The sequence below is a fragment of the Hylobates moloch genome, unplaced genomic scaffold (assembly GCF_009828535.3).
Source record: "Hylobates moloch isolate HMO894 unplaced genomic scaffold, HMol_V3 SCAFFOLD_15, whole genome shotgun sequence".
Classification (NCBI taxonomy): Eukaryota; Metazoa; Chordata; class Mammalia; order Primates; family Hylobatidae; genus Hylobates; species Hylobates moloch.
In genome coordinates, this window is record NW_026652290.1 from 63,044,611 (window position 1) to 63,060,436 (window position 15,826).

At 41.8% G+C, this 15,826-nt stretch overlaps 1 protein-coding gene across 1 annotated transcript in view; it reads left to right on the top strand.

The window, feature by feature from the left end:
• Window positions 1–1,754: 1,754 nt before the first annotated feature.
• The window catches only part of CCT4 (chaperonin containing TCP1 subunit 4), a 20,112-nt gene continuing 6,040 nt past the window's right edge, over window positions 1,755–15,826 (top strand). The window contains exons 1-8 of the mRNA XM_032177369.2: window positions 1,755–2,036; window positions 5,341–5,393; window positions 6,819–6,908; window positions 9,773–9,881; window positions 11,164–11,306; window positions 12,663–12,784; window positions 13,123–13,255; window positions 13,943–14,082. Coding sequence (XP_032033260.1) covers window positions 1,910–2,036; window positions 5,341–5,393; window positions 6,819–6,908; window positions 9,773–9,881; window positions 11,164–11,306; window positions 12,663–12,784; window positions 13,123–13,255; window positions 13,943–14,082 — 917 coding nt within the window. The 5' untranslated portion in view covers window positions 1,755–1,909. The remainder of the gene's footprint in view (window positions 2,037–5,340; window positions 5,394–6,818; window positions 6,909–9,772; window positions 9,882–11,163; window positions 11,307–12,662; window positions 12,785–13,122; window positions 13,256–13,942; window positions 14,083–15,826) is intronic.

Below are 15,826 nucleotides of genomic sequence, written 5' to 3' on the forward strand. Positions count from 1 at the left end.
AACCCCGTCTCTACTAAAAATACAAAATTAGCCGGGCGTGGTGGTGCATGCCCGTAATCCCAGCTACATGGGAGGCTGAGGCAGGAGAATCGCTTAAACCCGGGAGGCGGAGGTTGCGGTGAGCCGAGATGGCGCCACTGCTCCAGCCTGGGCAACAAGAGTGAAACTCCGTCTCAAAAACAAACAAAAACAAACAAACAAACACCACCACCACCACCTCATGATTACAAGATTAAGTACCTTTGAGCATTTGTTTCTGAACCTACCACACGTATCTGTCACTTTGCAGGTGCTTAATAATTTTGAGCAAACATTCAACGAACCTCATTTCATAAACTTCCCTACTGAAATATAGTGGTCATAGGAGACCAGCAGTTTAGCTCATGGCTTCTGGTCCTTGCTTTGTATTGGAATACTGCTTCTATCTACTGACTGGTTTACCCTGGGCTTCAGTTCCTTCTTTGGGCTCCAGTTCCCTAACCTTTTAAGTAAAGGATTATTGTGAGGGCTAAACGAGATATAAAACGTGTAAAGGTTTAGCACTGTGCTTAGCAGATAACGGAAATAAATGATCTTTATTATAATGTTTACGCTCCCTAAGAGTCAGTGGCTACGTCATGCAGGAGACACTAGTGTAGAACAAGCGCGTGGTGGTAACTAGACAGACCTGATTTGGCAGTCTGTCAAACCTCTACCACCCAGTATCAACCAATACGAGATAACTAACCTCGACACTTAAAGAAAAACCTCCACTCATTCCAAATCTCCCTTTTCTGACTCCCTTTCAAAATGAACAAAACTGCATAAAATGCAGGTCTATGTGGACGGGCAAAAACAGACTCAGTCACATCCCTTAGGGAGTTATTCCGGCGCCCACCCCACCGCGCGGATAGATCCAGCCGGAGTTAAAAGAGGGGACGTCCGGCTGGGCGCGGTGGCTCAGCCTGTAATCCCAGTACTTTGGCAGGCTGAGGAGGATGGACCGCTTTGAGCCCAGGAGGTCAGACCAGCCTGGGCAACATAGCGAAACCCTGTCTCTACAACAAATACAAAAATTCGCTGGGCATGGTGGCGGGCACCTGTCGTCCTGGCTACTTGGGAGGCTATGGCGGGAGGATCGCTTGAGCCCCAGAGGTCAAGGCTGCAGTGAGCCAAGATCGCCCCACTGCACTCCCGCCTGGGAGACAGAGCTAGACTCGGTCAAAAAAAAAAAAAAAAAAAAAAAAAAAAAAGGCCGGGCTTCGTGGCTCACGCCTGTAATCCCAGCACTTTGGGAGGCCGAGGCAGGTGGATCACCTGAGGTCAGGAGTTCGAGACCGGCCTGGCCAGCATGGTGAAATCCCGTCTCTACTAAAAATATAAAAATTAGCTGGGCATGGTGGCGGACGCCTGTAATCCCAGCTACTCAGGAGGCTGAGAGGAGACTCGCTTGAACCTGGGAGGCGGAGGCTGCAGTGAGCCAACATTTTGCGCCACTGCACTCCATCCTGGGCAACAGAGTGAGACTGTATCCAAAAGAAAAAAAAGAAGGGGACCTCACAGCCGTGCAAGGTGGAGTGAGAAAATGCGGATGTCATCACCACTCGCCTTTAAAGTCGCGCGTTGTCATTGCTGCCTCGCGTAAAGGCTTCCCCGGCGCTCTTCACCCACAGCACCCCGGGCGTACAATCTCGCCAGCCCGGAGCTCCCCGCACGGATCCACCTCACCCGGCACGCAGCGGACAGCCTCCTACGTCACGCCAGCGCCGCGCGGCAAGAAAGGCCCCCTTCTCCGCCTCCTCCCGACGCCGGCGCCGCTTTCTGGAAGGTTCGTGAAGGCCGTCGGGGCTTACCGTTATTACTCTGCGGCCGGCTAGAATCCGTGTCCATCCGTCCTTTCCGAGCCAACCTAGACACAGCCGAGTTTGCCATGCCCGAGAATGTGGCACCCCGGAGCGGGGCGACTGCCGGGGCTGCCGGCGGCCGCGGGAAAGGCGCCTATCAGGACCGCGACAAGCCAGCCCAGATCCGCTTCAGCAACATTTCCGCCGCCAAAGGTATCACTCTCAGGGCCTGACCCGCGGCGCCGCGGGGTTGTGCTCTGCGCTCTCACCGCGTGCTTGAGCGGGTTTGGCCCATTTCCCATTCCTTCGGATGATCCCCTCTTGTCCTCCCTGTAGAAGCAGCCCAGTGGAGGGATCCTTATTTCTGTTTTTCTGCCGATGATTGCCAACCCGGAGTATGGAGACCTTTGGACTTGGCCCATTTTGCATCTTAGTCTCCCATAGTTTTTCATCCTGCGTTGTGCATCATTCATATTGGAGCCGAAAGCAGTTCAAAATGCCGAGGATTACATGCAGTCTTCACTAGGGATCTGACGCTTGAGGGCTGTCGCTTATCTGCCTATTGGAACTGGCAGTATTCACAGTATCTGTCAGCTTTCTTATTCTTATTTAAAGAGCTATTAAATAAACCACTTGGCACAACGGTTGAGACGAATTGGGTGAACTCTCCAGTCTAAATTGGGGCGGTGCTCGTTGTGCTGGGATGGATGTAGGAACCGACTTACGTGTCTTGTTTGAAATAGTTGCGGAAAGTTACATTGATGTCGTCTCTGCGTGTGCAGTGAAACATAGGCAAATCAAGAAACAATTATTTGGGTTTTTTTGTAGAAGAGTGTGGCACACGTTGGAAATCAGGAAGACCACAGTTTCATTCTCTGCTTCCGTTACTTCATGTCTTAGTGACCTGTAACCTCTGTGCCAAAGATTTACTTATAAAATTGAGGAGGAAAATGTTTGCTTTTTAGAGTTAAGATTAAGAGAAATCGAGTTGAGATAGAAAAAATCTGAAAGGAAAAGTCAGGGCAGAGGTTTAGAGATCTTGCCCGAGTGTATATTAAGTATAGTATTTCTTTTGGGTTGGAGAATAGTATGTTTACAAAAGAGGTGAGATTAGAAAGCTAGGTTGGGGCAGATGTTAAAGGCCTGGTGTCCTGGAAAGTATTTGGCTTAATCTCCCCCAGCTATCGGATCATTTCTTTTTAGCCATCGTGTAGGCTTGCCGTGAGGATTCAGTGAGATAGCGTATAAAGACCCGTGTATATAAAGTACACCTTACAAGTATTTGCAGTCATCAGCCCAAGGAACTGGGAATGTCATGGTGCTAAGATAGGTAACGCTGAATGTAAGAAAAAGTAATAGTTTCTAACTTGGGCCTAATGAGTTGGAAAGATCAGAATGGCCAGATTTAGGAGTCGTTTGGAAGTTCAGAAGATAATGCACCTGGAAACGAAGGTTTGTAGGATAATTGTCTAGGGACCATAGTTGAAGCTTACATTTACTAGATTAGGAACAGAATGTTGAAAGATAAATTTTGGGTCGGGCAGGGTGGCTCACGTCTGTAATCCCAGCACTTTGGGAGGCTGAGGCGGGCGGATCACGTGAGGTCAGGAGTTCAAGACCAGCCTGGCCAACATGGAGAAACCCCGTCTCTACTAAAAATACAAAATTAGCCGGGCGTGTTGGCGTAGGCCTGTAGTCCCAGCTACTTGGGAGGCTGAGGCAGGGGAATCGCTTGAACCTGGGAGGTGGAGATTTCTGTGAACCGACGTCGCGCCATTGCACTCCAGCCAGGGCGACAAGCGAAACTCCGTCTCAAAAAAAAAAAAGAAAGAAATTTGAGGGCCAAGAGAGTTTATAATATGGTTGATACTCAACAAACAAGAAGTGGGAAATTTAGCAACCTTTGAAACAAAAGCGGACAGAGAACTGAAACAACAGAGGAGGGTGTGCATGTGGGAAGGAAAGGCCACCTAAGTTATCTGTGAAGATGACCCGTTATATCTTGAACTCCTGGCCTCAAGTGATGGCCTGCCTTGGCCTCCCAAAGTGTTGGGATTACAGGCGTGAACCACCGTGCCCGGCCCCAGAGATGTTTTATAACATACTGATGATGACCAAAAGCTACGATTTGAGAGTTTTGGTTTTTGTTTGGTTTGTTAGGTTGGTTGGTTTGTTGAGATGGAGTCTTGCTCTGTCCCCCAGGCTGGAGTGCAGTGGTGCGATCTCCGCTCATTGCAACCTCCGCCTCCTGGGTTCAAGCAATTCTCCTGCCTCAGCCTCCCAGCTACTGGGACTACAGATGCGCACCGCCACACCCAGCTCATTTTTGTATTGTTAGTAGAGGCGGGGGTTTCGCCATGTTGTCCAGGCTGATCTCGAACTCCTGACCTTAGGTGGTCTGCCCGCCTCAGCCTTCCAAAGTGCTGGTATTACAAGTGTGAGCCACCACGCCCGGCCTTGTGGATTTTTTTGAAAGAGTATCTTGCTCTGTAGCATTTCCATTGTGGTTTGCCCTTTTGGCGGTGTTAGTGGGCCACCTATATACCATGTTCACATTAGTGAACAAAAGTCGTTGCTCTGAGAGATTACATACTAGACAGAGTAAACAAATAAGTGAATTATATATAACTTGAGCATTCCTAATTTGAAATACTCCAAAATTCAAACCCTTCTGGTCCTAATCATTTTGGAAAAAGGATACTCCTCCATCAGTATTTTAGATCTAGACAGTTCTGTTGCTGCTTGTCCTGTTTTAAGGAATGGAAGAAATAGCAATTCTCAGAGCTCCTAACTAGATTGTATCGTTTTGACATCTGAAGGAAGATGAGATGAATCCTCAAAATGTATTCTGCCATAAGCTGATTACAAATAATAGGCCAGGCGCGGTGGCTCACACCTGTAATCCCAGCATTTTGGGAGGTCGAGGCAGGCGGATCTTGAGGCCAAGAGATCGAGACCATCCTGGCCGACATGGTGAAACCCCGTCTCTAATAAAAATACAAAAAATTAGCTGGGTGTGGTGGCACGTGCCTGTAGTCCCAGCTACTCAGGCTGAGGCAGAAGAATCACTTGAACTCAGGAGGCAGAGGTTGCAGTGAGCCGAGATCGCGTCACTGCACTCTAGCCTTGTGACAGAGTGAGACCCTGTCTCAAAAAATAATAATAATACTGTGTACGTTGACTAACAAAAAAGTGAAGCATCATACATTTAAAAGAAGAATAATTACTCTGTTTCCAATAGATTATTTTTAGACAACGAGTTTTCTTCTGTGGACACGGTGATTTGTTATGCACCATATCCTAATAAGAACACAATGATCATTTGAGAGGAAAAAAAAACTCTATTCTTTAAGGAGTCTTGATTTCCCGTACTCCCAGCTATTCTGGGAGGCTGAGGTGGGAGGGTTGCTTGAGCCCAGGAGTTTGAGGCCATCCTAGGCAATATAGTAAGACCCTGTCTTTTAAAAAAAAAAAAGTTCTAATTTCTTTTCTTCTTTTGTTTTCCCCCTATCTGCAGCGGTTGCTGATGCTATTAGAACAAGCCTTGGACCAAAAGGAATGGATAAAATGGTAAAGAGTTGAGTCATTGAATGCTAATTGAGCACTGCTGTTCACACTACAAGATCTTGATGGAGGGTTAGATGTGCTGTTTAAAAAGTAAAAAGTGGGGCTGGGCGTGGTGGCTCACACCTATAATCCCAGCACTTTGGGAGGCTGAGGGAGGGAGGATCACCTGAGGTCAGGAGTTGGAGACCATCCTGACCAACATGGAGAAACCCTATGTCTACTAAAAATACAAAATTAGCCAGGCATGGTGGCTCATGCCTGTAATCTCAGCTCCTCGGGAGGCTGAGGCAGGAGAATTGCTTGAACCTGGGAGGCAGAGGTTGCGGTGAGCTGAGATTGTGCCATTGCACTCTAGCCTGGGTAATAAGAGCAAAACTCCATCTCAAAAAATAAATAAAATAAAAATAGTAGAAACTGGGTGGGGCACAGTGGATCACACCTGTAATCCCAGCACTTTGGGAGGCCAAGGCGGGTAGATCACAAGGTCAAGAGTTCGAGACCAGCCTGGTCAATATGGTGAAACTCCGTCTCTACTAAAAATACAAAAATTAGCTGGGCATGGTGGTGGGCATCCGTAGTCCCAGTTACTCGGGAGGTGGGAGGCTGAGGCAGGAGAATCACTTGAACCCAGGAGGCAGAGGTTGCAGTGAGCCGCGATTGCGCAGCTGCACTCCAGCATGGGCGACAGAGCGAGACTCCATCTCAAACCAAAAAAAAAAGTAAAAAGTGTTGGGTACCTGGAATTTAGAGGAGGGAGAGATTACTTCGGAGTCAACAGGACTAAACTATAATTCATATTTTGTTTAATGCTTTTTAAACAATGAGAATGCACACCCAAATATAGATATCTATTATGTAGTTAAGTGGAAAGTATTATAAATCCAGGTGTTAGGACTCCAGTTTAGTGTTCCTTATGGATGTAACTTTGTATCCTGATGTGGGTCTCTGCAAGATAAAACAATATGGAGGATCATCTGGATGATACTACAGATTATTCTCCTCTCTGGATATTCGAAAATCTATCCTTCCCAAAAATGCCATTGTCCTTTTTGTAGGACAAAAAACTATAAGAATTGTGTTCACCGCATTGCATGGTACTCCTTTAGGGCATCCATGGTGGAAATCATGTTTCTGATTAATAAGAAATTATTAAAGATAGCAAGTGCTTCTTTATAATATTTTTCCGTGTGTGTGTGTGTGTGTCTACATTTCTTCACTTTCAGATTACCCTGCAACAAAGCCGCTTTTTTCTTTTGTAAAGTTGGACTGTTACTGCATATTCTTAAATTATTATGCTAATGTAAGGGAAGAGAATTTAAAATTAAGTACTTTGCAAACAGAAATTAACTTCTGTATTTTGAAATGTAAAAGTTTAATAAAACTATTAAGGTGTCACCTTGAAATGTAACTTTAAAATTTTTTTTCTAGATTCAAGATGGAAAAGGTGATGTAACCATTACAAATGATGGTGCTACCATTCTGAAACAAATGCAAGTATTACATCCAGCAGCCAGAATGGTAAGTATAATTTTAGGTGAGTCTTTTTTTTTTTTTTTTTTTTTTTAGGACAGAGTCTTGCTCAGTCATCCAGGCTGGAGTGCTGTGGCACAATCTCGGCTCACTGCAAACTCTGCCTCCCAGATTCAAGCAATTCTCCTGCCTCAGCCTCCCGAGTAGCTGGGATTACTGGCACGCGCTACCACGCCTGGCTAATTTTTGTATTTTTAGTAGAGACAGGTTTCACCATGTTGGTCAGGCTGGTCTCAAACTCCTGACCTTGTGATCCACCTGCCTCGGCCTCCCAAAGTGCTGGGATTACAGGTGTGAGCCACTGCACCCGGCCAGATGAGTCTTCTTTTTTAAGTGTATTTGATACTTGGTAAACAGTTAAATTTATTTATTTGATCACATGATATTTAAGCACAATGAACACTTTTCATGCTGAACAGGCATATTTTTAGGATACATGTGTGCCTAACATTGTGCTTGTTGGTGTGAGGTGATAATAAAACACAAATCAAGCCAGGCATGGTGGTGCATGCCTTTAGTCCCAGCCACTCCATAGGCTGACGTGGGAGGATTTGAGTCCAGGAGTTTGTGGCTGCAGTGAGCTATAATCACACCACTACACTCCATTTTGGGTGACAGAGTGAAACCCCAGGAAAAAAAAAGAACAGCTGGGCACAGTGGCTCACACCTGTAATCCTGGCACTTTGGGAGGCCGAGGTGGGAGGATTGCTTGAGCTCAGGAGTTTGAGACCAGCTTGGCCAACATGGCGAGACCTTGTCTCTTATGAAAATACAAAAAATAATAGCTGGGTGTGGTGGTGCGCACCTGTGGTCTCAACTGCTCAGGAGGCTGAGATGGGAGAATTGCTTGAGTCCAGGGACAGAGGTTGTAGTGAGCTGTGATTGCGCCACTGCACTCCAGCCGGGGTGACAAAGCGAGACCCTGTCTCAAAAAGAAAGAAACACAAGTCACCTTATACTTGTCCACGGAAATGAATATTTTTCCTTTCAGATGATTATTGTGTTCTTATTAGGGTATGGTGCATAACAGTTCACGTGTCCACAGAAGAAAATTCATTGTCTAAAAATAATCTACTGGAAACAGTAATTATTTCACTACTTTTACCTTATACTAGTCCATGGAAACTTGGCATACACTTGAGGAATGAGGAGATTAAAAACATAAACCTGGTGTCAAGTCATATGAGCAAAAACAAATGCATTAGAAATAAATTTCTGTCAGGCCGGTCACAGTGGCTCATGCCTGTAATCCCAGTACTTTGGGACACTGAGGCGGGTGGATCACCTGAGGTCAGGAGTTCGACACCAGCCTGGCCAACATGGTGAAACCCCATCTCTACTAAAAATACAAAAATTAGCTGGGCATGGTGGTGCATGCCTTTAATTTCAGCTACTCAGAAGGCAGAGACAGGAGAATTGCTTGAACCAGGAAGGCAGAGGTTGCAGTGAGCTGAGATTGCACCACTTCACTCCAGCTTGGGGTGACAGAGTAAGACTCCATCTAAAAAAAAAAAAAAAAAAAGAAACTTCTATCAAAAAAATCCCTTTGAGTTACGTAAAGATGGCTTTAAAAAAATTTTTTTTACAAAGATACTGATTAAAATTATTTATAATAGAAACAACCTGGAATAGGCAAAATATCCAATGGTGGGAAAATGTTTAAACAAATAGTATACCACAGCATGTTAATCATACAGCCATTAACAATTGTTTATGAAGATTTTTATGAGGAAAAACACTAATGAAACATTACATTAAAAAAAGATAAAATTACATATATACTGTGAGCTTACTTAAAAAATAGAAAATGATTGGAAGTAAACCAACATACTGTATACAAATACTAATGGTCTTTGCTTCAAAAATAGTTGACACATTTTAATTTCTTTCTGTATTTTCCAAATTTTGTGTAATTACCACATACTATTTTACAACAAAAAAATTTTGTTATCCAGAAGTGACAAAAGTCTATAATATTGCTATTAAAATGTTGAAAAAATGATAATTTATTATTGGAAAATAAGCATCTTATTTGGAACATAAAATAAGAAAGCATTGGTAAATAAAACTTCACTGCTACGTGGATGGTCCTGAGGCTTCATATGTTGTGCCATCCACCAGTTATGAAAAGATGGCTTTTTAATGAATCAGGTTATACTTACAAGGGGTCTATTCAAATAAACTTGGCAAAAGACTCTTAAGTTGATAGTCTAAGGCTGGGAATGGTGGTTCATGCCTGTAATCTCAGCACTTTGGGAGGCTGAAGCAAGAGGATCGTTTGAGCCCAGGAGTTCAAGACTATTCTAGACAACATCATGGGACCCCGTCTCTATTAAAAAAAAAAAAAAATTTTTTTTTTTTTTTTTTTAAAGTAGCCAGGCGTGTTAGTGTGCACCTATAGCCCCAGCTACTTGGGAGACTGAGACAAGAGGATCTCTGGAGCCCAGGAGGTGGAGGCTGTAGTGAGCCATGATTGCACTGCTATACTCCAGCCTGGGTGACAGAGTGAGACCCTGTCTCAAAAAAAAAAAAGTTTGATACTCTAGTCTCATCTGGAATGCCCCTTTTCTTAGCTTCCAAGTCTATATTTATGTTGTATTTTTGCTTTCTGATTAGAACTTTGAGTAGCTTTGAGTAGCAGGGCAGGGGGAGATGATAACCCACAATCTGAACTGGAGATCATCTACTAGTCTTTAATTTTAAATGAAACCCAACGTAGACAACAAATCGGAAATCAGGAATCATGTTGAATCCTCAAATTCTGTTTGTGACACTGGTGCAATTATTTGAATTAGGTGTTACTGGGTTCTGTCATTTCTCATTGAGCACCTTGGCATTTTCTGTTCCCTTAGCTGGTGGAGCTGTCTAAGGCTCAAGATATAGAAGCAGGAGATGGCACCACATCAGTAGTCATCATTGCTGGCTCACTCTTAGATTCTTGTACCAAGCTTCTTCAGAAAGGTGGGTAGGATGTAGTTTATTACTGAATAAAGAAAAGTTTAAAAGAACAAACTTTGGGAAAAAGCCAAGTTATTTGTAAGTAATATGGGATTTAAGATTTAATTTGGAATAACTAATCTTTTTACCAAGAATTTTTAAAGTTTTAGATTTTGCTGTATTTATAATAGAAATTAGAAGAAATTTTCCTTTGGCTTCTGATATTTGCTGGGCTCCTTTTTGAATGGAACTCAATTGAATTTTGCTGTTCAAAAATGAGTGGTAGAGGCCGGGCGTGGTGGCTCACGCCTGTAATCGCAGCACTTTGGGAGGCCGAGGTGGGTGGATCCCCTGAGGTCAGGAGTTCAAGACCAGCCGGACCAACAGTGAAATGCTATCTCTACTAAATACAAAAAATTAGCCGGGCATGGTGGCATGTGCCTGTAATCCCAGCTAAGGCAGGAGAATCGTTTGAACCCGGGAGGCGGAGGTTGCAGTGAGCCAAGATCATGCCATTGCACTCCAGCCTGGGCAACAAGAGCAAACTCCGTCTCAAAAAAAAAAAAAAAAAAAAATGAATGGTAGAAATATTACTAATCTTGGACTCTTATACAAGAAAGGAGATTTGGGAGAGAAAGTCAGGATTGTCCTTGCTTTAGTAAATGGTATTTAATTATAGTAGTGACTCTCCAATCACTTATTCTACTTAAAATGTAGATTTGTGATATTTTGGAAAGTATCGGCCAGGTGCGGTGACTCATACTTGTAATCCCAGCACTTTGGGAGTCTGAGGCTGGCAAAACAATTGAGCCCAAGGAGTTGAGACCAGACTGGGCAACATGGCAAAACCCTGTCTCCACTAAAAAAAAAAAAAAAAAAATACAAAAAAAGCCAGGTGTGGTGGCTTGTGTCTGTAGTCCCAGCTACTCAGGAGGCTGAGGTGGGAGGATTGCTTGAGCCTGGGAGGTTGAGGCTGTTGTAGTGAGCTGAGATCAGGCCGCTGCACTCCAGCCTGGGTGACAGAGTGAGACCCTGTCTCAGGAAAAAAAAAAAAGGGGGGGTATAAAATTTGGGTTTAGTCTTAAGTTATTAATAAGTATGTAATCCATTTTAGGTTGGATGGAAGTAAATTATTAGCCATAGTTAGCAGGTTATTCAAGCCACTGTATTACAACTGAAGCATAAGTTTGTAATTGAAAATAGTTAAATTTGTGCTTGCTTTGACATTAATGAGTAGAAAATTTTTAAGCCATGTCAAATGTGTAGTTTACCTGTTACAATTAAACTAGACTTTCACAAATTACAGGGATTCATCCAACCATCATTTCTGAGTCATTCCAGAAGGCCCTGGAAAAGGGCATTGAAATCTTGACTGACATGTCTCGACCTGTGGAACTGAGTGACAGAGAAACTTTGTTAAATAGCGCAACCACTTCACTGAACTCAAAGGTGAGACAAGCACTAACAGATAGTTGTCAAATTAGTTTGAAGTGTGTTACTCTATGATTCTTGATGCTATACGGTACATAAATACTAAGTCTCAAGAGTGACTAGGTAACTGTTATAATCTGTATAATTGAATTGGTTTAAGATTAAGAGAGGAAATAAGCCATAAGGCTAACAAAGGAGTTAGAATATTTAATATATACTATATCCATTTATACTTTTCTGTTTAATGCATTGTAACAGTGTTTTGATAAAGCTAGATATTTTAATTTGCCTGTGAGAAACCTTTTCCTCCACCAGGTCAGAAAGACTGCCATAGATCTCTGGCAGTATAGCTAATTTTTATTAAATACTTAATATGGTGGGCACTGTGATAAGTTTTTTACATTTATTATCTTCTTCAAGGCCGTCAGAGATAGTCATATCCCCATTTTATAGATGAAGAGAGTAGATCTAGAGGAGTAACTTATCCAGGGACTGCTAACAGAAAGAGCTGAGATTTGAACCCAGGACAGGCTGCCCATTGTGGTCCATCCCTTAACTAATATATATGCTGCTTTTCTTATTTACCAAACTTAAAGCAGTGTTGTACTTTTAAGTTTCTTTGGAACTCACGTCACTTGTTTTCTGTAATGTCCTGTGTTTATCCCTTCCTTCCCCTAATCCTTTTTCCTTTTAAAAGTCAGTATTAAGTCCATACATTCATTTTGTTTGAATGTTAGATAGTGTTAGGAACACTAAGTGATACTGTTGGATGTCCCTAGAACTAATACAGGTAGTATAGCGTAATGGTTACAAGCACTAGTCATTGAGTCTAGACTGCTTGTGTTTGTTCAGTACTGACTTCACCACTTAACTATGCTGTTTGGCCAAATGACTTAACCTCTTGGCTTCAGTTTCTCCATCGGAAGATTGAATGAGTTAATACGTAAAGTTCTAAGACCACTGCCTGGCATATGTTAAGTGATTGATAAATGTTAGCAGTTTTTATCAACCCCTCATCAGGAATATACATACATAACATTGATGCCTCATCACACATTCATTTTAGATAGGAAATATTCATGTAAAATTAAATTTATGCTTTTTGGATTTCCTGTAAAACTTTGATATTCTACAGTCCCGGCTGTTATATTAATAAAAGAAAAAAGCAAGCATACATGTTTTTATTTTGTGCCCCTGGTGACAGCCTGAATGGAAAAGACCGTTTATGGACTGTCTTCTCATGGGTGTTTCCCTCTTCGTACCCACACCCCACTGCAAAAATTATAAGAGCCTTTCTTAAGTATCTTTGTCATTGAAAAATTAGGACTTCTTCTACTGTGAAGCTAACTTTTTTTTTTTTTTTAATAATTCTAGGTTGTTTCTCAGTATTCAAGTCTGCTTTCTCCAATGAGTGTAAATGCCGTGATGAAAGTGATTGACCCAGCCACAGCCACCAGTGTAGATCTTAGAGATATTAAAATAGTTAAGAAGCTTGGGTAAGCATCTCTAATTACAGCTTGAATAAAAAATTTGAAAATGAGCATCAGATTGCCAAAAGTAAAAAGTTAAAAACACCTAGATGAAAGTCACAAAGCTCTCTTCTCAGTTTTCTTTTTGTGAGAATTTGTGTTAGTATGGGGATCTGAAGATTTTGTTTATGTTACCTTGTGATAGTAAGACAGCAGTGGATCAAAGAGATCCAGGAATGGGGCAATAATAAATGTGAGGCTGAATCATATTTTATTGGACTGATGACTTTTAATCTGTTAATCTATTAAACGTACAGATGTCCACTCCCTCTTAACTACCCCTCTTTGTTTTCTTTTATTCTTAGTGGGACAATTGATGACTGTGAGTTGGTGGAAGGGCTGGTTCTCACCCAAAAAGTATCAAATTCTGGCATAACCAGAGTTGAAAAGGCCAAGATTGGGCTTATTCAGTTTTGCTTATCTGCTCCCAAAACAGATGTAAGTAGAATCCAAATGAAATTGGTTCTCTGTGTTTAACTTTTTAATAACTCAGGCATTTCTTTATTAAAAATAGAAAATACTACTAGTGATTTAAAGCATAGATCTCAAAAGACTTACTAGAATTGAGACAAAAATAGAAATTGTTGGTGCCACGAGTGACAAGTCTATATCCTCAGTTTGGATATTGAAATTGAGAGCTAGCTGATTGCAACGATGCCTGTAGTCCCAGCTCCTTGGGAAATTTAAGCAGAAAAATTGCTTGAACCTAGGAGTTTGAGGCTGCAGTGTGCTATTCCATCACCTGTGAATAGTCCCTGCACTCCACTCCAGCCTGGGCAACATAGTGGGACCCCATCTTTTCATTGTTGCTGTTAATTTACAAATTCACACAGATTAGAGAGGGACCCCATCTTTTGAAAACAACTAGGGTAACCATTTTATATTTTTTGGTTATAAAAAATGTACTTGCAAAAAAGTAAGATACCAATGTATTTAGTTGAAAGTAAAAGACTCAAGTTTGGGATGTGTATCTTATCCAGACTCTTTTCTATGCATGTCTATATAATTTATTACTTGGTATAGTTTTGGTTGAATTTATACAGTACATAGTATTTTCACTTAAAATTCTACTTTTAAACTTAAAATATCTTACAATGCAAATTATGATGTTCTTTTTCTAAACAGATGGATAATCAAATAGTGGTTTCTGACTATGCCCAGATGGACCGAGTCCTGCGAGAAGAGAGAGCCTATATTTTAAATTTAGTGAAGCAAATTAAAAAAACAGGATGTAATGTCCTTCTCATACAGAAGTCTATTCTAAGGTGTGGGGCTATTTATTTTGTTCATCCCTTAATGATAATTTTGGATCTCCACTAGCAGTTTATTTTTTCTCATAAAATATTTGATTTAAGCACTTACTCTAAGTTGGTATTTCTTAACAGACAACTCTTACGTGAAACGAAATGGAGAATTTTTATTTTAAAAGCACAGATAGGATGTTAGGCCTCAATATTGTACCATTATTTGCTCAGACCAAGGGAAAAAATGGTATAAGTTCAGTTAAGATGTCTAGGAAAAGCACTTTAAACAAATATATGACTTGCAAATTTAAAACAATAAAAGTGTAATTTTCTTTTACAAAAAAAAAAAGTAGGTTTTTTTAAATAGCCAACTAACTGCCAGAATGTTGTGTTTTGGCTTTTTCAAAAACTTGTTTCTTAATTAGCTTATTGGCTTCAGGGTGGAACCCTTAAGGAACAGGGCCAAGAAAGCATGCAGTTTTTAGAGTCTAAACCACACTTCTAATAGCAATTTATTATTTATTTATTTATTTTTTATTTTTATTTTTTTTTGAGATGGAGTCTCACTCTGTTACCCAGACTGGAGTGCAGTGGCGCAGTCTCAGCTCACTGCGACCTCCGCCTCCTGGGTTCAACAAGTGATTCTACTGCCTTAGCCTCCTGAGTAGCTGGGACTACAGGCACGTGCCACCACGCCCGGCTAATTTTTTGTGTTTTTTTAGTAGAGACAGGGTTTCTCTGTTAGGCTGGTCTCGAACTCTCAACCTCAGGTGATCCACCAGCCTCAGCCTCCCAAAGTGCTGGGGTTACAGGCATAAGCCACCACGCCCGGCCCTATTTTCCCTTTTAAATGTAGGATATATAATCTTACCTAGACCAAGGTCCTAAACATCAAGCCTCGTTCTTTTAAAAGCCATGTTTGTTGCAGAATTAATTACCTAGTTAAAAGTGGAATTTATTTAAAGTTCTATGCAATTGCTTGCCTTGTCATTTAGAGGTTCTTTTTGGGGGAATGCTCTGCATAGTCCATAGATGAAAAGAATTCTCTGAAGTTTGACAGATCACTTTTTTCCTTCTTTTTTTTTTTTTTTTTTTTTGAGACACAGTCTCACTCTGTCACCCAGGTTAGAGTACAATGTCGCAGTCTCAGCTCACTGCAACCTCTGCCTCCCAGGTTCAAGCAATTCTCCTGCCTCAGCCTCCTGAAATAGCTGGGATTACAGTCACGTGCCACCATGCCTGGCTAATTTTTGTAGAGATGAGGTTTTATCATGTTGGTCAGCCTGGTCTTGAACTCCTGACCTCGTGATCTGCCCACCTTGGCCTCCCAAAGTGCTGGGATTACAGACATGAGCCACTGTGCCTGGCCAGTATTTTTTCCTAATAGACACATTCCCATTTACTCCATTAATATGCCAGAATGTACCATGGGTGTTCATTTTATATAGTCTTTGATTGAAGACTCAGAAGACTTGGTTCTAATCCCAATCATATAATAGCTGCTGACCTTGAGTAAATTGCCCCCCAAACTCAGTTTGCTTATCTGTATAATAGGGATAGTAGTAATATCTACCTTTCTAGTATCACAGAGTTGTTATTATTCACAGTTCATGGGGAAGTGTAAATTTGTGGAGTCTGAATTAATACTTCTAAATTCATGAAGTATTAATAAGGTTTTACTTACCAAGATGTGCTCATTTGTTAAGAAAAATGAGCCGGGCGTGGTGGCTCACGCCTGTAATCCCAGCACTTTGGGAGGCCGAGG